At 60.7% G+C, this 19,216-nt stretch overlaps 1 protein-coding gene across 1 annotated transcript in view; it reads left to right on the top strand.

Annotated features, from left to right (window-relative positions):
- Positions 1-19,216, top strand: part of PTPRS (protein tyrosine phosphatase receptor type S) — a 65,923-nt gene that overhangs the window by 1,014 nt on the left and 45,693 nt on the right. Inside the window, 4 exon segments of the mRNA XM_034660015.1 lie at positions 6,718-6,916; positions 12,672-12,817; positions 13,381-13,522; positions 18,664-18,852. Of these exon segments, the coding sequence (XP_034515906.1) occupies positions 6,826-6,916; positions 12,672-12,817; positions 13,381-13,522; positions 18,664-18,852 (568 nt within the window). The 5' untranslated portion in view covers positions 6,718-6,825.

The following is a 19,216-nucleotide window of genomic DNA, read 5'->3' as shown; positions in this document are numbered from 1 at the left end:
CGGGAGGGGGGACCCCCGCGTTCTCCCCCACCCCCTCTCTGCTCGAGCCAGTCCAGCCACCCTCCAGCGACAGCTCCAGCCCGCTTCTGCCTGGCGCCCCCCCCCCCGCACCCCCATTCAGGCGGGTCACTGGGACTTAGGAAAACTCCAGACCGTTATGCTCCGCGGGGTCCCCTCCCCCGCCTGGCCCCCAGCCCGACCTCCTCCCCCACCTCCTGGGGGCGGAGCCAGGCTCAGGGCAGCCTTCTGCCAACCCAGGGGCGCTCTGATAGGGGGCTTCGGCATCCTTCCGCTGGGAACCTGGACTGCGGGGTTGGGATCCCTGTTCTTAGCCCCCTCCCCCAAACTCACAGAAAGTTTCCCTCTTTTTATTTGTCCCTGTACCCCTCGGGTCTGTGGATCCAAGGTTAATGCTGTACCTTGTTGGAGGGTTTAATAAACTGGGGAATCAGGACAAGTGTATCATCTCCCACCTTTACACTTCCTGTTCCTGTTCTTAAGCTCCATGCCTCTGTCCCCCATCATTGCCAGCACCCCGTTGTTGCCTCCAGAGTCCCGCTTCCCAGGATTCCTTCTCAGAGTCTTGGGCAACAACCCCCAGTATCTTCCCTTGCCTTCCTGGCTAGGGGTCCCAGCCACCCAAGTCCTGCCCGGTCTGTCCTGGACCTCATCTCCATCCTGTAAAGGCTCCAGCAGACCCTCAGAGCAGATGTAAGTTCCAGCTGGAGGCCGTGCCCTTGCTGGCCTCCCCTGTGTGTGGTGTCTCCCTCTGGCCTCGGTTTCCCCCTCTGAAATGGATGTGGCCACCGGAATGATGTGGGTAAACTGTCCAATGGGGCTGGGCATGCAGTAGGCGTCTGATATATGTAGGGGCCTTGCCACGTTCCCAGGGTGGGGAGGAAGCTACCGTCTTGGAGGATGACAGGCCTGTGATGGGAGACTCACAGGGTGCGGGGATAGCCCCGAGGGGGCCCTGATCTAGCCTGGAACATCCGGGGGGCTTCTTGGTAGAGGTGACAGCTCAACTGAGACCTGTGGATGAGTGTGAAGATTGAAGTTCAGTGAGGAAGGAGGAAGGGTGTGCCGGGTAGAAGGAATAGCATGTGCTCGTTCGTTCCCCTTTGTGAGCCAGAGGACAGTGAGTAGGGGCACCCATGGGGTGCACCAGGCTCTGGGGGGGCAACATGGTGAGGTCAGCAGTTCTGAAGGCTGAGGTTAGGAATCTGGATTTTAATGACATTGATGGGAGCCATGGAATGTTTGAGAGCAACGGAGGGACAGAGTCAGTTAGCCACTCCCAGCCCCAGAATGACGGGTCAGCGCTGGGTGAAGGAAGGGTCCCAGGTTGGGGGTCAAGAGGGATCAAGATTTAGTCTAGGGTGGGGAGATCTGTGGCTGGGTCTTGGAGCATGAGTCCACAGGTGGGCTGGCTGGGGAAGGGTGTACCTGGTCCAGGCGCCCATGTTAAAAAAGGCCCAGAGGCAGCCCAGTGCATCTCGGAAACCACAGTAACCTGGGGGAAGAGCAGCAGGGTGGGCCCAGGGTCACATCCTTCAGGGCCCAGAATGCCGAGCACAGGAGCTGGGAGCCCTGGTGGGTGTGAGTGGGGCTGAAATGTACAAATCTTGGCATCTCAGGCTTCTCCATGGAGCTGGCGTGGCAGACATACTGGCAGGGGCAAGCCTGGCAGCCCGGGCACCTAGGAGGGTGATTGAGAGCTGGTCTCCGGCCTCGGATCTCAGCCCAGCCCCGTCTCCCCGAGCTGCATGCCCCTCACCGAGCAGCTACCCCTCTCTGAGCTCATGTCCTCATCTGTCCGGTGGAAGGACACGTGGAGAGCGTGTAAGAGGGCTCAGCACGTGGTGGGGCCACCCGGCTGGCATTACTGTTTCCTCCCTCTGGGACTGGGCCTGGCTCCCCATCCACACCTCCCATCCGCTCCTTGCTGCGGCGACCCTTGGGGACAGCACCCAGTACAAATCTAGAGTTAATTAAAGGCGGATCCCTTGGCCGGTGTTAGCCCATTCTCGGAAGGCTGGCAGGGCTGGCCCCGCTCAGCCCCACCCTGAGCCCGTTTCCTGGTGGGGGGGTTTGGGGGGGACATCAAGGCCCCAAGAGGGAGAGGGACTTGGCTAGAGCCACTTTGAGCCTACCAGTGACAACAGAGCTGGAGCTTGGACCCTCGTTGACACCTTGGGGACACAGCGATCCAGGAAGGTTGGAGGCACAGGTTGTGCCCTTGAGGGTCTGCCTTGGAAAAGGGATTCCAGTCAGCAGGACAGTCTGTGGGCCCAGAAGGGAGGGAGTGTGGGGGTGAAAGGTTGTGCTGGGAGGAGGGGGGACTTTCTCCTAAGGGCGACTGCCAGCATCCCCGGTCTTAGATTCCCTGGCCTGGGGCTGTGCAAGTCCCCTGAGGGTCGGGTTGTGCACAGAAGCCCCTGCCCCCCTAGGATAGGACAGACCCTGAGGTGGGGGCAGGGAGAGGCACTGGGGTGCCCTCCAGCCTCAGGGACAGCGTCTCGTGCGGGTGACACCGAGCCTATTTGCTGCCCAGTCCTGGGTCATAATTGCCCCTTTATGCTTCCTGTTTCGCGTGGGTACACAAGGCTGGCTCCAGGATCTCGTGACCCACGCCCTGGCGACCGGCTAGCATGGGTATCTTCCCACCCCTGTGATCAAGGCCTCCGAGCGCTCAGAGGCTGCCTAGCGGTCTGCACTGGGCCCAGAGAGGATCACCCACTTTGCTGGGATCCCAGAGTGGCCAGGGAGGGGCATGGTCATGTGATGAAATGTGGGCTCTGGACCCAGGGTTTCACCCAGCTGGGGGACTTGGGCGAGTCCCCACTCTGTGAGCCTCAGTGTTGTCATCTGTGAAAGGGAGCACCTGCCTCTGGCTGGCTGCCGAGAACAAACGCTGGTCGGTTCCACGCCTGTCCCGGAAGAAACTCGGTCACTGATGGCCCGGCAGTGGGCAGGGACCCCCCCGGCCCTCGGTCCAGGTCCAGAGGCCATTTTCCACCCTCCCTGAAGCCCAGACTCGTTTCCTATCCAAGTTATTCTCTGTGACTCCCATGGGTGGCTGCTCCCTTGTTAACAGCCACGCCATAGTCTAGGAACTCGGATTGCTGCGTCATGTGGCCCCAATGTGGCTGCCTCAGTTTCCCTTTCTTGGCAGTGGCAGGGGTGGTGGCCCAGGCTGCTTTGCTACAAGAGGGGCAGGGAGGAGGCTTGGCCAAGGCCAAGCCAGCCATGTCCCTCCCAGCCCAGAGCTGCCTAGAGCTCCTTGGTGTCCTATGGGTCCGGTCCATACCTGCCTCTTTGCCCTGATCTCTCTCCTAGGTTCTCTGCTTCTTGCCCTTCCTCATGCTGCTTCTTGTGCAGAGACACCCTCCCTGTTCCCATTCACCCTTTTATTCTCAGCCAAATAATACTAAATCTGGGCAGAGGGCACAGCACATGCAAAGGTCCTGGGGCAGGAACAGCGAGGGCTGTGTGGCTGGTGCAGAGTGAGGAAGGGGAGGGCAGGGAGGGGATGGGGCAGGTCATGCAGGCCTAGGGGGTCAGGGGAGGACTTGGGCTTTTACCCCAGGGAGGTGGGAGCCCTGAAGGGCTGTGGGCAGAGGCGCCCTCTGGCTTCAGGGGGAGGACAGATTGTGGGGGCGAGGGCAGGAGATGGCTGCATTGGTCCCCGTGGGCGATGATGGGGCTGGACCAGTTGGAGGTGGAGGAAGGGGCAGAAAATGGGAGGAATTGGGGTAGATTTTGAAGGCAGAGCTGGGAGCACTTGCTTCTTTTCTTCCCTGAGCCCTTGCAGGAGACCCCACCCAGAATCCTCCAGGGAGAAGGAAGGGCAGGAGCCCCGGGAGGGCTCGGCAGGGGCCTGTCTCCAGCATGGCCAGTTCCTCAGAGAGGACGGGTTCCTGAGAGACCCTGGAACTTTCCCTCTTCCTTGCGGTGCATGACCCTCTCCTCCTTGAGTCTGCCCCCACCTCCCACCCCCATTCCCGTTGGACCATCCACGCCCCGGCAGCGCCCAGTGCTGCCCCCCCCCCCCAGCGGGCTGGCGTGGCGGATATGAAGGAGCCTGCGCCCGGATCAGCCCCATCCTGCCCGGACTATTGAGGAGGCGTGGGCCCTGCGAGGCGGGGGCTCCGGGAGCCAGGGGGTAATTAGGGGCCTCTCTATTCTGAAGGCGGCTCCTCCTGGCTCTCTTGGGGGTGCGGGGAGTGGGAGAGGCGGCTGGAGCGGGAGGTCATCTCTGTGCAGGTGGCCTCTGGCTCATGCCTGCGTTCTGGGGGGGGACGCTGAGGTAAAGCAGGAGGTCCCCCTCCTGGGGGGTCCATGGTGGGCCTAGCAGCCCTGAGTGTGAGCCACCCTGGGCTGCAGGCTTTCTGTGTGGCCTCAGTTTCCCCAGAGGCTCTCTGAGGGCCTGCCCAAGTGGCCTGGGCCCAAGCCCCCTACTCAGATGTGCCCGGCAGCTGTGTGTCTGTGGGTGGGACCGGCTGCTGTGGTCACCGTGGCTCCAGCCCGCTGCGGCTCCTTTCCCCATCTGGGGCCTCCACCTTGCTCTTGGGTCACTTTCACTCTTAAAGGGCCCATGGCGGGGGTACCGGCTGGGGGTAAGGGGATGTGCTCTAGGCTTCTCTTTCCCTACCTTCCCGGTCCCCGACTAGTCGTGTTTGAGTGTGTACCCGGATTGCAACTCTGAGTGCCGGTCTGCGTGTGTCCTTAGACGAGGGGGTCTGACTTCGTCTCTGTATTTACTGCCTGGCTGATACGAGTGTGGCGTGCTGCCTACCCAGCCCGTCTCCGTCTCCGTGGTCTGACTGTGCGCACATCTGAGTCTCAGACCCGTGCGCTCTGGTTGCCTGTTTGCACGCTGTAGACCTCTGATCTGACTCCCTATTTCTATTCGTCTACAGCCCAACGGCGTATGTGTGTCGTCTGCCTGACCACGACTGTGTGTGTGTAACCGGTCATGCTGTTTGTCTGTGGTCTCTGCGTGGACCCACCTGTCTGATCCCACCGTGCTTGTGGCCTGACTGGGTACGTGGCTTGTCTGCCCCGTGCTGACCCTGTACATGCATCTTACCTGACCCTGGGTGTCCGAGGTCTGATTTTGTGCCTGTTGGTGGTCTCTGTGCAAGCTCTACTTGCGTGGCTACGCGTGTGGACCCATCCTTCTTGCCCGGCTGTGCGAATACGTCGGCGTCTGCGTCCGGTCTCCCTGTCTGTCTGTGGTCTGACTGTGGGTCTGTCTGTGGTTCAGGTGCAGGCATCCTTCTCTCTGTCTGGTCTGTCTGTCCGTGGTCTGACTACGTGCAGGTTGAGCCCCCACCTCCACCCCTCACCCTCCCATCCTGGCTTCCCCACCCCCAGCCCTGAGCCATGACCAGGCCACTACCAGCCCAGCCTTCTCCCGGGGCCTCTCTGGGGCTGGGCGAGGTGACCGCAGCTGGGTATTTCGGGAGGCAGAATCACAGGGGCTGCCCCACCATTATGTGGCACCCATCCCTGTGGTCGTGGCCTGGACCCGCCCGGGGCATGGCCTGGGGTGGGTGTGGGGCTGACCTAGGCCTCACCTCTCTCTGCCTCTCTCGGGCCCTCTGCCCCGGCCTTCTGTCCTGGAGATTGGGGAGGGGCTTTGGCCCATGTGATCAGGGGCTCTTCTGCCCTAGAGAGTTTAGATTCTTGTGGGAGAAACAGACTCTGAGTGATTAACATTCGCATGTAATTTGCAAACTGGGCTGAAGTCGTGGAGGATGATGGTCTTACTCATTTCTGAGGCTGGGGATGTGGAATGGGTGGCGGGGGTGGGGTGGGNAGCAGGGGCAAAGGCTGGCGGGCAGGACTGAGCTACACCTCCATGAGCGGAGGAAGTGAGATCAGCAGGAGTGGCTTCCTCTGGGGGCAGCGGGAGCCACAGAGGCATTAGAACAGGGTAGGCGGCAGGGCCAGGCAGGTGTGTTTGGGGAAGATCTGTCTGCGGGTTGAGCGGGGCTGAGGTGGGGTGCAGACTGCTGGCAGCGTTCGCTGGAGCCTCGTCCTTCCGGAGGCCCAGCCTGGGCGGAGAGCAGTGGGTATTCAGAGGACCCCTGGAGCTGCTGCTCAGTCCTGGTTTGGCAGTTGGCGGGGGTCTGAGGTCCGGGCTCCATCAGAGTGGAGGCTGACTGATCCACAGTCAGCAGGGGCCTGGGGGCAGTCTCCGTCCGTTGGGGGTGCTGTACAAAATACCATAGGCCGGGGGCTTAGCGACAGTAGACACGCGTCTCTCACGGTGCTGGAGGCTGGGAGTCCAAGATCGAGGCGCTGGCAGAGCTGGGCTCTGGTGAGGACTGCCCCCTGCTTCCCAGCCGGCCCTCCTCTGGAGGCAGAGGGAGTGAGGAGCCCTGTGGGATCTTTCATAGGCACTGCGCCCGTTCCTGAGGGCTCCGCCCTTGTGGCCGAATCCCCTCCCGATGGCCCTGCCTCTTAGCACTGTCACAGGGAGGGTGGGTTTCAGCACAGGGATGTGGGGGGAACACAGGCCTTCAGCAGGGGCTCAGCACTTCCTTCCGCCCCATCATTGCCCCATCACCCCCCCCCCGTTGTCCTACAACCCTTTCCCCCGGCCCAATTCCCTCTCCTCCGCCCCTCTGTGATCCCCCCGCTGCCTCCTCCATGAAGGCGCCCGGATTGCCCCCCTCCCCTCTCACCGTGCCTCCCTTGTCTCTGCAGACGCTGCCCCGTCTGACGCTCGGCTCGGCTCGAGGCCTCTTTGTGAGGGACCGGGGGGGGCCGTCCCCATCCAGGGCGGAGGCCGGAGGCTGCCGGTAGCTGCCAAGCATGGCACCTGCCTGGGGCCCCGGTGTGGCATCTGTGGTTGGTCCCATGGGCCTCCTCGTGGTCCTGCTGGTCGGAGGCTGCGCAGCAGAAGGTAAGAGTCTGGTGCGGGCCGCGTGGGTGTCCGCGTCCGTGTTTACGTGTGCGTAAGTGCGCGTGGCCCTGCCTCCTCTCCGGGCCCCTGGTTTTGCCGGGCAGAGCCTCTGTGCTCCACGGAGGAGGTGGAGCAAAGTGCCCACCGTGCCCCTGTCCTGGCAGGCTCAGAGGCCAATAATAACGACGGCATTAAAAGCAGTTAATGGGAACCATGATGATGATGATGGATGTTTCCCCCAGCATCAGCCCTGTACCACGGCCGGTGCCAAATACAGACTTCGCCTGTGTCACCTCCCTCCAGCCTCCTAACACTGAGCCGACCGGTTCCATTACCTTCCGCATTTCGCAGTGAGAGAAACTGAGGCTCAGAGGGGGCAGGGACTTACCTGAAGTCACGCCTTGAAGCCACAGAGTTCCCCTTCCCTTGCCACACGTAGAAACACCAGGGCCTGGGGGGGCAGATACACGGGCAACCAGACCTTCCCAGGTGGAGCCTGGAAAGGCTTTTTGGGAGAGAAGACATTGGAGCTGGGGCTTTGTGGGTGTGTAGGAGTCCGCTGATGGAAAGAGCATTACTGGTGAAGGGGCTAGCCGGTGGAAAGGCCTAGAAGTGAAGAAAGGGGTTGGTGTAGTCTGGGGTGGGCAAGGCTTTGTTTCTGGCCGTAACATGGAAAGGATGAGGGTCCTTTCCCTCATCCTGGGCCCAACACCAAGACTGAAGCTACCACGGGGGGTCTAGAGGAGGCATCACTCAGGCCCGTGGGGACACACAGGGTCAGGCCAGCAGGAAAGAAACTGGGATCTGTAGTTAGTCTGGGTTTGAATCCTGACTTTGCCATCAACCTGCTGTGTGACCTTGGGCTAGTGACTCAGCCTCTCTCAGCTGCCATTTCCATCTTGACTGAATGAGACTCAGCACAGATCCACACCCCCACATTCCCGTGGCAAAGACACGTGATAATGCTGCCTGGCACACAGTAGGCCCACAATCCCATGCTCCCATGAGAACAGTAATTATGGCCGCTGGGTGAGAACACCAGAGACGTGCACGCTGGCCTTAGCGGTTCGTGCTTTTCCCTGTTTTCGTGTTGTTTTTAGTAGATGCCTAACACATTCAGATCAACCACCACAGACAGCCTGATGGGATGAATGCTGTTCTCATTGTTCCCGTTGTACAGATGGGGAAACCGAGCCACAGCGAGGTTTCATGGCACCCAGGAAGTAGCCACACTTAAGATTTGAACCCGGACCATGTGGTGTGAGAGCCCGGGTCCCTGACCATCACACCACACTGCCTCCGGGACAGTAGCCAGCCACGGCTGGGCTGGGATCCGTACGGTCACTTCCCCGAGCCTGTGCCTTCCGGGGCTCTGTTCCCCACGTGGGAACAGCAAGGCGAAGGCGACAAGCATTTGAGCATTTCATTCATTCATTTAATGCAGGGTCAGATCGTTCACTGGGAAGGGACATCCTAGGCACTGCGTGGGGGGGGTCAAGCAGCATTCCTGACCCCACCCACTCTATGCCAGGAGCTACCCCCAGTCGTGACGACCACAGACGTCCACAGGCAACAATGTCTCACCCCCCCGACAGTGAGAATCGCTGGTTTAACTTACACTGATTGAATAAATAATATGTTTACTCCTTTGACGTCTTACTCTAGGGATAATTACCAGCCTTGGGGAAACTGAGGCTGCCAGAGCCGGAGACCCATTGTGGTTGAGGGGGGGGCCACAGGATTTGGAGGCTGCCCTGGCCTGGGTTTAAATCCGGGCTTTGTCGTGTGACCACAGCGACCTGTGGTCTCATTCATTCAGTGCGTCTTTAATAAGTACCTACTGTGTGCCAGGCACTGGTTTAGCCACAGGGAATGAAGCAAGCATCCCACTCCTTTACGGAGCTCATAATCTAGCAAGGGAGAAACACTAAGTGTGTTGGCTGGTGGACATGCTGGCGGACATGCTGGTGGACTTGGCTGGTGGGGATGTGGGTGTGAGGGGAGGGTTGGGGGCTGCATTTTAAAGGCGTGGGAGAACATCAGGGAAGGTCGCAGTGAGGTGGCCTCTGAGCAGAGACCTAAAGGAGCTGAGAAGTGCACCCTGTGGGTATCTGGGAGAAACTCCCAAGCAGAGGGAACAGTATGTGCCAAAGCCCAGGGGCAAGACCCAGGGTGTTGGAGGAACAGCCAGGGCGCCCGTGTGGCTGAAGCAGAGTGGGTGAGGGGGAGAGAGGGAGGAGGGAAGTGTAGGGAGGGGCCAGAGCAGGTCGTGCAGGGCCTTGGGGGCTTCAGAGAAGACTTGGGCTGGAGGCCCTGGAGGGGCGGTAGGCAGAGGAGGGCAGGACCGAGGCTCAAGTGCTCACTGGCACCCTCTGGTGGTCGTTGAGGGGAGTACAGACCAGGGGCAAGGGCCTGAGCTGGGGGACCAGGGCGCAGGTGAGGACGCTGGTCCAGGTGAGCAGAGAAGGTGACCCAGGATATTAGCACCTGGTGTGCAGCTGGAGCAGGCCCAGCGGGTGCCCCCGCAGTGAGCCCTGGAATTATGACTGCTCTGTTACTTAAGGTGCTGGTACTGCCCTACACTCAACCCCAGGTCTGCATCTTGCCTCCAAAGGCAGGTCTGTGTCACAGGAGCTCCGTCCTCGGGACCCACCGTGATTTGCACAGCCAGCTTCAGGGAATGGCCCAGGCCCTTGGGGAGCCACAGAGGGTGGGGGCCATTGGGCCACAGAGAGCCCAAGTGGGCAGCTGAAACCACCAGCCAGCGCCAAGAGGAGCGAGTTCATCTTTAGAAAGGGCTTTGGGTCCTGTGGGGCCTTCCCAGGATGCCGTGGGGCTGGCCCAGGCGGGGTTGGAGGGGACCGGAGGGTGGGTCTCCAGCGCTGCAGAGTCCAGAGTGGAAAAACAGAATCCGGGCCAGGGCTCTCCCAGCCTCCATGCTGGTGGTATCACCGCTCGGAACGAAGACAGGGAGACCCCTGGGACGCACTCTCAGGATGAGGACCCACAACCCTATTTATCGAATGTGCCCTTTCCGGCGGTAGGTCGCTGGATCCGGCCCCGTGGAATCCTAGCTCCCATCTGTCACGAGCTGGGTGACCCCGTGCACATCTCTCACCCTCCCTGACCCCTGGTTTTGCTTCTGTGTGTCCCAGGTGCAGGAACAGTGCTGAGTGCCACCTGGCCCAGGACAGACGGGACGGTGGGTCCCCACAAGTGACTGCCATGCCCCAGGGCATCTGTCTTGTGTCAGGGTCCCTTTGCCAAGAAGAGGAGGGGAGGGTTCGTTCAAAGGAGAGAATCCAAGTGTCCACAGGATATTTTCTAATGGGGTGCAGTGAGTGGACAAAGCTCTTCCAGGCTGTCTGCGATCCCAGAGCCACCTGGAGATGGGCTGAGAAGACATCTGCCCTGCAGAGACGGGGAGCCCAGGAGCAAGTGGGCTGTTTCACTGGGTCCAGTGTTAGGTGGGCATCAGGGGTCACCAGAGAGGGGTGGTGGGGTCCTGGCGACCCCGTGCCCACCCTGAGCGGCACATAACCAGTTATTTTGGCCCAGCAAGAGCAAGGCTATGATGGGGGTCCCCAGGCAGTGGTGGGGACCGAGCAGCTCCTGACCCAGCCTGTGGTCATCTGAGAAGGCTCCCGAGGGGAGGTGCTGGCCTTGCTGAGGTGGAAGCTGCCAGATGAAGGGAGGAGGAAGGGACTCCCGCAGGAGGGAACAGCAGGGGCTCCTGCTGTCTCCTCCCCCGGATTGGACGGTGCTGGGGGCGTGTCCCAGCTCCGAGTCATAAACAGGCAGCTGGATGCCCCCCGGAGCTCGCTCCTGCCCTTCCTTCCAGGGGCTCCCAAGAGAGGATTTCCCCCAAGTAAGAGCCCTGGCCCGGCCACAGTGACTTTCCTCCATGACATCGTCTGAGGATGCGCATGGCCCGGGTCACCATTCCTGAGGCTTGCAGGAGGGGCCGCCCAGGCAGGCAGAGCCAGGGAGGCGGGCCCAGCACAGGGCTCAGCGTGCAGCAAAACATCCCCGTCAGGCCCAAGGCCTGGAGGTGATGGGAGCCTAAGACTCGCGCCTGTGGACAGAAAGACCCGGGTTCAGATGCGGGTGCTGTCCGGTCTGGGCCGCGTGGCCTCACCCGAGCTTCTCCACCCTGAATCCGCACAATGTGAGAAACCACCATGGCTCCGCAGGGAGCACAAGACTTGAAGGAGGCCGCACGGGCCTGCGCACAGTGGTTCTGCAGATTTTCAGAAGAGACGGACCGCCAGTAAAGTCGCGCGGTCACATCAGTGGGAGCAGAGCCTTGAGGAGGGGAGGCGAGGCCACTCAGGCCACTGGGATGGGCTCCCCGTTTTGTTCAAAGAATTATTTGAAGAATTTCTATTTATCTTTAAACAGCTGAAAATCTCAAAAAGGTACCAAGTAGGAGGCCTCTTCCCCTCCTCCTCCCCATGTTCAGACACCCCATGTCTCTCTGGGGCGGCCTTTACTTCTCCGCATGCGCACACGTGCTCGCTCCGTGTGCCCCCCCGCCCTGTTTTTCTCTGTCCCCCTCCCCCACCCCCCCCGGGTTTTTCTTTTCCCACAAACAGTAACATCCGCTGAACTCTCTACCCGTTGCTGTTTTGCGTCTTACAGTTTCTGGATCTTGCTGTTCCTGCCCTAGTAGTTAGGAAAGCCCCCGCATCCCTTTGTGCTGCCCAGCGTCCCACTTCAGGGCGCCCCGGGGACATGGCGTCCGTCCCCTTTTGTTGGGTAGCTAGGTTGTTTCCTGAAGGACCTCGCCAGCCCACCACAGCCCTTGAATCTGCCGGTGGAAACCTCAGGAGTCACCGAATTCCCTGCATGGGCTCGGCTGTAGCAGTGTGAGCGGAGGCCCCCTATCGCTTGGGCCGTTCAGCAGTCACCGAGAAGAGTCAGGAAGGAGAGCGCACCGGGAATGTGCTTTCACGGATGGCAGCCTGTCCACGTGCAGGGTAGAGGCTGTCGGGGCTTAAAGACCCTGCCCGCCCCACTCGAGACTTTCCTGGAGACTTAATACATCGGATGTCTGGGAGCGGCCGAGAATGTGGGCTCAGGATCCAGCCGGGGTCCAATCCCGGCTCGGCCCTCCGGCGGCTGGCTGTGTGTGTCCAAGGAAAGGCTTTGCCTCTCTGTGCCTCAGTCTTCCATGTGTCAGATGGGGACCCTGGGGCCCCGTGCTCAGCACGGTCAGAGGGTCACATGTTACTGAACTACCCCGCGGCATACACTAGGCACTCAGCAGGCTGTCAGCACCGTACCTCTAGGGAAACGGGATCAGCCTTTCTGCGCTCTTGCCTCCAGCGCTGGCCCCTCGCGTCTGGATGCCTCCCATGGATTCAGACGCTGGAGCCCTGGGTTCAAATGTGGGCTGGGACCTCAGATCCCTTGGTCACCCCCTGCTTGCCTGTTCGATGCCTCAGTTTCCCCATGTGTCCCACCAGGGGATTATCTCTTTGCAAGTCTTTTCCGGGCCAAGGACCCTCCAGGGTTTGGCTGGGCACCCCATGGGGGGCTTCTAGGTGCTAAATCTGAAGACCCCAGAGTCTTGGGGGAGGGCTCCCTTCCACTATCCTCTGTGGCCCATGTGAGGTTGGAAGCACGTGTGAGCGTGTGTGGCTGTGGTCTCAGGGGTGAGCGTAGGGAGGGAGGGCATGTTTGCATGGCCCCGTGGGCTGCTGGCCTCACGCCTGGGCCCACCAGACCCTTCCTCTTCCTTCTCTATCTCCAGAGCCCCCCAGGTTCATCAAAGAACCCAAGGACCAGATCGGTGTGTCGGGGGGTGTGGCCTCCTTCGTGTGTCAGGCCACAGGTGACCCCAAGCCACGGGTGACCTGGAACAAGAAAGGCAAGAAGGTTAATTCCCAGCGCTTTGAGGTGAGTCGGGGGTGAGGGGAGACGGTCTGGGGCCAGCACCCCCTCCCCAGACGGGGCCACAGCGGCTCAGCCACGCTCAGCCGCAGACATCACAGAAACGTCTCCCGGATGAACACTGGCGGCCAGGCCAGGCTGCCACCCTCCGTGGCCTGGGCAGCTCTCACCCCTTCCCCTGCCATGCGCCCCACCTGCCTGCGCTGTTGAGGGCCCGGCCAGGCTGGGTTGCTCTGCTGGCCGTGTGCTGTGTGGCCTCGAGCAAGGCCTCACCCTCTCTGTCCCATCTCACACACGGAGCCTCATGCACAACTCCATAACACGGACACGATCAGACGCACACGCGTCTATGGCCAACGTGCCTTCACACGCCTGTCACAGACTTGCCTGTGCTTCTCACACACCCACATACACACAAGCCCTCCTACTTGCACAGACCTGGGCCCGGTTTCTGCCTGTGGTGCGTTCGCACAGGACGCCCATCCACGTGGACAGTACAGCCCCCAGCTCCCCTGCCAGCCACCCCGGGGACCTCAGTCTCACCCTGCTCTCTCCCCTGCCCGTGGCAGACAATCGAGTTTGACCAGAGTGCGGGGGCCGTGCTGAGGATCCAGCCGCTACGGACACCCCGGGATGAGAATGTGTACGAGTGCGTGGCCCAGAACTCCGCTGGGGAGGTCACGGTCCATGCCAAGCTCACTGTCCTCCGAGGTATTGGGCTCCCTGAGGTGGGGGTGGAGGGGAGCCGGGCCCCAGGCTTTTGGGGCAAACACTAAAAGAATCGTTAAAGATCTTGGTTTGGATTTTTCTCTCTGGGGGACCTTGATCTCTCTTCCCCAGCCTGTTAACACCAGTGCGGCCCAGAGCCTGCCAGTAGGGATTTATTGAGCCTTTGCAGGAAGGAGCGGTGTTAAGGGACTAGTGTCATCCATTTGTCATCTTAATCATTCTCTGATTACAAGAGCCTGATCCACCTTGAACTGGTTCACATAATAAAGAAAATTCATTGATCTGTGTAATGAAAATGTCTGTGGATGAGGCAGCTTTAGGTTCAGCTAGATCCAGGAACTCCTACGGTGTTCTTAGGTCTCACCCTCTCTCTGCCTCTGGGTTTATTTTCTTCCATACTATGTCCTAGTGGGATGACCCCCAGTAGCTCCAGGCTCGCAGGCCCCCACCCCAAAGAGAGAACCAGGTGATCCTGCCTGGGTTGGGTGAGATGGCCATCCCTGAGCCAGTTACTGCGGCCAGAGGAACAAATAACTCTGATTGGCAGGGTCCTCCCTGGAGTCAGGGGTGTGTCAGCCCACACAGACAGGGTCAGCAAGGGGCGGTTCCCCCAAAGGGACAAAGGAGGAATAGATATGTTGGACAGGCACAAAGATCTGCCCACCACCCTCCATGCATTCACACAGATCCTTCCGGAACACTGCTTTGCTGGGCTGTTGGCTAGCGTCGCTGGGGCGTGCTGGGGGCACCGGGAAATCACATTCTTCTTGTAAAACAGCACCCTTCAGACAGTCCCACCTCAGACCCCCCCACCCACCCAGCTGCGCCTCGTGCCTGCTCTGTGGCAAGGGCGTTTTAGCCTCTGTGAGCTGTATGACCCTGGGCATGTTAATAAACCTCCGTGAGCTGCCGTTCCTCACCTCCCCAGTGGGGAATAACAGTGGGGAATAACGAGGCTCACCGGGAGGGGTAGTCACGTGATCCGGGTAGGTGGAGCATGCGCAGGAGAGGCTGGGGCTTCTCCCCTGAGGGCCCAGACCCGAGGGCTTGGCGAGCTCCTTGTTCGCACTCCCGAGTTTAGTGGGACGACTGGCACCAGCCGTTCTGTGGCGCCGGGGGTGGCATTCTTCAGCCTCTTGCAGGGCAGCAGAGCCGGGGTGGGCGGCACTTTGGCCCCGGGGGCACTTGGTCTCGGACCCTGGGTGCAGCCTGCACGGGGTCCCTCCCTCGGAGCGCTCTGCCCATCCCATCTGTTTAAGAAGAGGCCGCATAGTTTCATCCGCCCGCTAGTGGGTCCTGGAGCGGGTCCTGCTGGGAGAGGGATGGGGGAGGGGGGGCAGGGAGCCGGCTCGGCCAGGCCCGCCCCGCCCCGCCTCTTCCCAGCAGATATTCTTGCCCTGACCTTTCCCGGGCACAGACGGAACAGCCTGCCTCCCGCTGCCCCGTGCCAGCCTCCATTGTAAGCGCTCAGAGAGTTAAAAGGACATGCTGTGAATCTATTAACCGCCCAGTCGCTGGCAGTCTGGGAAAGATCCGTCTGTGCTCCCTGCCCCCCTATCAAGGCCTCCTTGGCTTCGCTCTGTTCTCGGCCGCCTAGAGGACGTGGTGTTTGGGCTGGATGCCCAGACCGGAGCCTTTGACCCAGGAGCGCCTGTCCTCCCGGTGCCCCCCCCACCCGGGCCCAGAGCCCCAGGGTTCTCCCTCCGAGCAAGGAAGGACTAGGCTGTTGGGCCCCTCTCTCCCGGCCTCCCTCCCCATCCCTCTGATTGTGGACCCTGCTCACGCCTCCCGTGCTGTTGTTTTAATTAAACTCCGAGGAATCGGGCACAATGTGGTATGCGATGAACATTTTTGTTTAATTAGGAGCTCTCGGTACCGTCGGGCAGCCGCAGCCTCCCCCAGCCTCTGTCTCCCCACGCGGCTGGCTACCACCCACACGCACTCACGGGGACCCTCGAGGGCCATACACACATGGGAGGTGCTCACGTGTGAGCGCGCGTGGGGCGTGGATGCGTTCTCGGGTGACAGGCGCGCACGTGCCGGCTTAGAGTGCCAAGAAGCGAGGCCCAGTTGTTTTGGCCTTAACCTCCAGTGACATCATGGGCAGCCAATCAGAACCACCTTTGGGGTTCAGGCCTCAGGCCCAAGAAGAGCAAACAGGGCCTGACCCACCTTGGACAGGGTCCAGCCACCCCCTCAGACTCCAGAAGGTCCAGTCCGGGGGTTGTGGGTTCCTCAGCTGGCCCCTCCCAGCTTCCTCTGAGCTTAGCTGGACCTGGGTACAAATCCCACCCAGCCTGGCCGTGTCCTGGCTGTATGACCTGGAGCAGCTGTGTGTCTGTCTGAGCCTCAGTTTCCCCCTCTGTGAACTAGGTGCCATCTTTGAGGAGGACATAGGAATGCACCTGCGGAGTGCCTGGTACATGGCGTTCAGGACTTGGGACTGGGGCCGTTTGCCCTCCATGCAGCCCTGGACCAGGACCGCAGCTCTCGTTCCACTGGAGGAATGGGATGGTGCTGTCCCTGCTTGCCTCTCCCCTGCCCCGTCTTGGCCTCCTGTCCCTCCCCCCCACCACCGTGTGCCTGGGGCTCTGATCTCTCTTGCATGGTGGTCTGTCACCCACCTCTTCCCCAGTCCCGTGCCCCAAAGCACCCATCATGCCCACTGACCCTTCTGGGCCTTTGTAAGCAAATACCTGGGTAGTGTTTCCCTTCACATGGGTAGCAGCATCATCTGTTCCAGAAGACAGCAAACTTTTTCTGTAAAACGCCAGGGAGGAAATATTTTGACTCTGCCGGCCAGTCTCTGTCCCAGCTTCTCAGCTCTGCTGTCGTAGCTGGAAAGCGGCTGTAGATGACATGGACACAGAGGGGCATGGCCGTGTGTCAATAAAACTTTATTAACAAAAACAAGCCAAGGGCCGGGTTTGGCCTGGGGGCGGTAGTTTTTGATCCTTCGTCTATAGCATCTTTCACTTTGAGCCCTGTCTACTTAGTGGTGTGTCTGGACTTTGTATCACATGCATGGGTGGCCCGGCGCATAGCTAATGAATCCCTGTTGACAGCTGGTTAGGTTGTCGCCAGCCTTTTGCTGCTCAGAGCCACTCTGCATTCCTCCTCCGGTGCACGGCACGTAGAAACCGTAGATGTGGAGCTGGAGGTCAGGGGTCTCTGGCAGGTGGCCCCAGGGCACCCCCCCCGTAGGGTTTGTACCACCCCCGTTCCCTCCTGTGTGCCTTCAGCTTCACCAGCCCCCACACATGATTAGTTTTGTTGTCACTTGGCCATCAGGGATGGGGTGGGGACCGCATGGGTTTGCCAGGGCTGCTGTAACCAAGTCCCACCATCTGGGCGGCTTAAACGACATATTCTCTCCCAGTCCTGGGGGCGGGAAGTCTGAGACTGGGGTGTCGGCGGGGCCGGTTCCTCCTGGGGCCTCTCTCCTAGGCGTGCAGACGGCTGTCTTCTCCCCCTGTCCTCACGTGCTCATCCCTCTGCACGTCTGTGTCCTCGTCTCCCTTCCTTGCAAGGGCACCAGTCAGATTAGATTAGGACCCACCCTGGTGACCTCATTTTAATTTAATCACCCCTTTAAAGACCTGATCTTTACATTCTGAGGTCCTGGGGGTTTGGGCTTCAGTATGAACTTGGGGGGGAGGCTCCTTTCGGCCTGTAATGGGGTGAGTGGCTGTTAAAATCACACGGTGGAGCCTGGTCCCTGGTCCTGGGGAATCCTTCGTCCATTGCTGGAGAGGGAGAGTGGAGGTGGGGGAGCAGGTGGGACCCTTTGGGAGGCCCCCCTAGTTGCCTCCTTTCCCTGGCGAGACTCCAGCTCAGTTAGGCCGCAGAGTCTGGTAAGGTTCTCAGGCATACGAATGAAGGCCACCTACCAGTTAGCTGGCCTGCTCATCACCTCGGCCCATGACCACGTTCCTGCCGGGCCCTGGACGTCGGGCTGAGGGCCTCCAGGGAGAGGGGCATTTTCTCCTCCTGGTGGCCCTCCCACCCCCTTTACTGCAGAGGGAAGCTGGACCTTGCCAGTGAACGGGGACACTGAGGCCTGGAGGCGTGGTGAGACTTTCGTGGGTTAACAGCAACTGGAACTGAGCTTTTCACACATTTATTGAGCACCTACTGTATGCCAGGCCCTTCTTGGGCAGTGGGGACGTGGCAGCGACACATGTACATCATGACAGTGTTGGACAGATGTCCTGGGGTCCAGGAGGATGTATGGCTCGGGTGTGTGAGCCAGCCTGAGGGGACGTGGATGCGTAGACAGGGGCCGAGGGGGATGCAGGAGGGAGCTTGACGTCTCTGAGGAACAAGGAGGTCTGTGTGGCTGAACGGAGACAGGGTGAGGGTGGCTTGAAATGGGGCTGCCAAGGCTGGCGGGGCAGCGGTGGGCGAGGATCCTGGGTCCCCCCGGGGGGTGGCAAGGGTCCTGGGTCCCCCCGGGGGATGGCGAGGACCACAGCGGAAGGCGTGCAGCATGGAGTTAGTGGGCTTCAGTGTGTATGTGTGTGTGTGTGTATATATGTGTGTGTGTGTATTTTTAAAATGGGGGGAGGGAGAGAGGGGGAGAGAATCTCAAGCAGACTCCCCGCTGAACACAGAGCCCCACGAGGGGCTCGACGCACCACCCTGAGATCACGACTTGAGCTGAGATCGAGTCGGACGCCTCACCAGCTGAGCCCCCCAGGCGCCCGGGTTTATGTTTTACTATCTCTGGATGCTCTAAAGGACCCCAGCGTCTCCCCCACTGGGCGCTGCTGATCCTGGGACTGGACCGTTCTCGGGGAAGGAGGTGCATCCTGGACATTATGGGGTGTTGAGAACATCCCCGGTCCCCACCCCAGGTGTGACCATCAGAATCCCCCCAGACGTTTCCAGTAGCCCCCCGGAAGGCAGAGTGGTCCCGAGTGAGAAGCACCGGTCTGACCTGAGCGCCCCCCCACCAGCACGCCCCCCTGTGGGAGTAATCCCCCACGCGGCAAGCAGGAAGCAGGCCATAGGAGCTGCCCCGGCCAGGCAGGGGCGGGACCCAGCCACCACCACCCCCACCCCAGGGTCGGCCATGTGGCAACCGGGCCCCCACTCTGTTCTTCCCATGTCTCCACCCTCAGAGGACCAGCTGCCCCCCGGTTTCCCCAACATCGACATGGGCCCCCAGCTGAAGGTGGTGGAGCGGACACGGACGGCTACTATGCTCTGTGCTGCCAGTGGCAACCCTGACCCTGAGATCACCTGGTTCAAGGACTTCTTGCCCGTGGACCCCAGTGCCAGCAACGGGCGCATAAAGCAGCTGCGGTCAGGTGAGCACAGGTGGCTGGGAGGATGCGGGAGCCATGGGGGGCAGCGGGGGGAGGGTGGTATCTCCAGGGCCAAGCCCTGAGGACTAATGGGAGACAGAAAGGCAGAGGGGATGTGTAGCCATAGGGAGGGCATTGGCGTGGGGAGAGTATCTTCAGAGCTGAGCTAGAAGCGATGTAATGGAGCGTGGACAGGCAGGCGTAGTGGGGAGCTATGGCAGATGGTAGGAGGGGAGTGTGTCCATGCGCGAGTGGGGTTATAAGGGACCCTGGTATGCACAGCGATGGGGAGCTACAGAGATCCCAGGGGCAGAGTGTCTCCAGTCCCCAAGCAGTGCAGTCCTAATGAGGCACAGATGTTGCAAGT

The sequence above is a fragment of the Ailuropoda melanoleuca genome, chromosome 4 (genome assembly GCF_002007445.2).
Source record: "Ailuropoda melanoleuca isolate Jingjing chromosome 4, ASM200744v2, whole genome shotgun sequence".
NCBI lineage: Eukaryota > Metazoa > Chordata > Mammalia > Carnivora > Ursidae > Ailuropoda > Ailuropoda melanoleuca.
The sequence above is the reverse complement of the archived record's forward strand: the minus strand, read 5'-3'. Positions and strand labels throughout refer to the sequence as shown.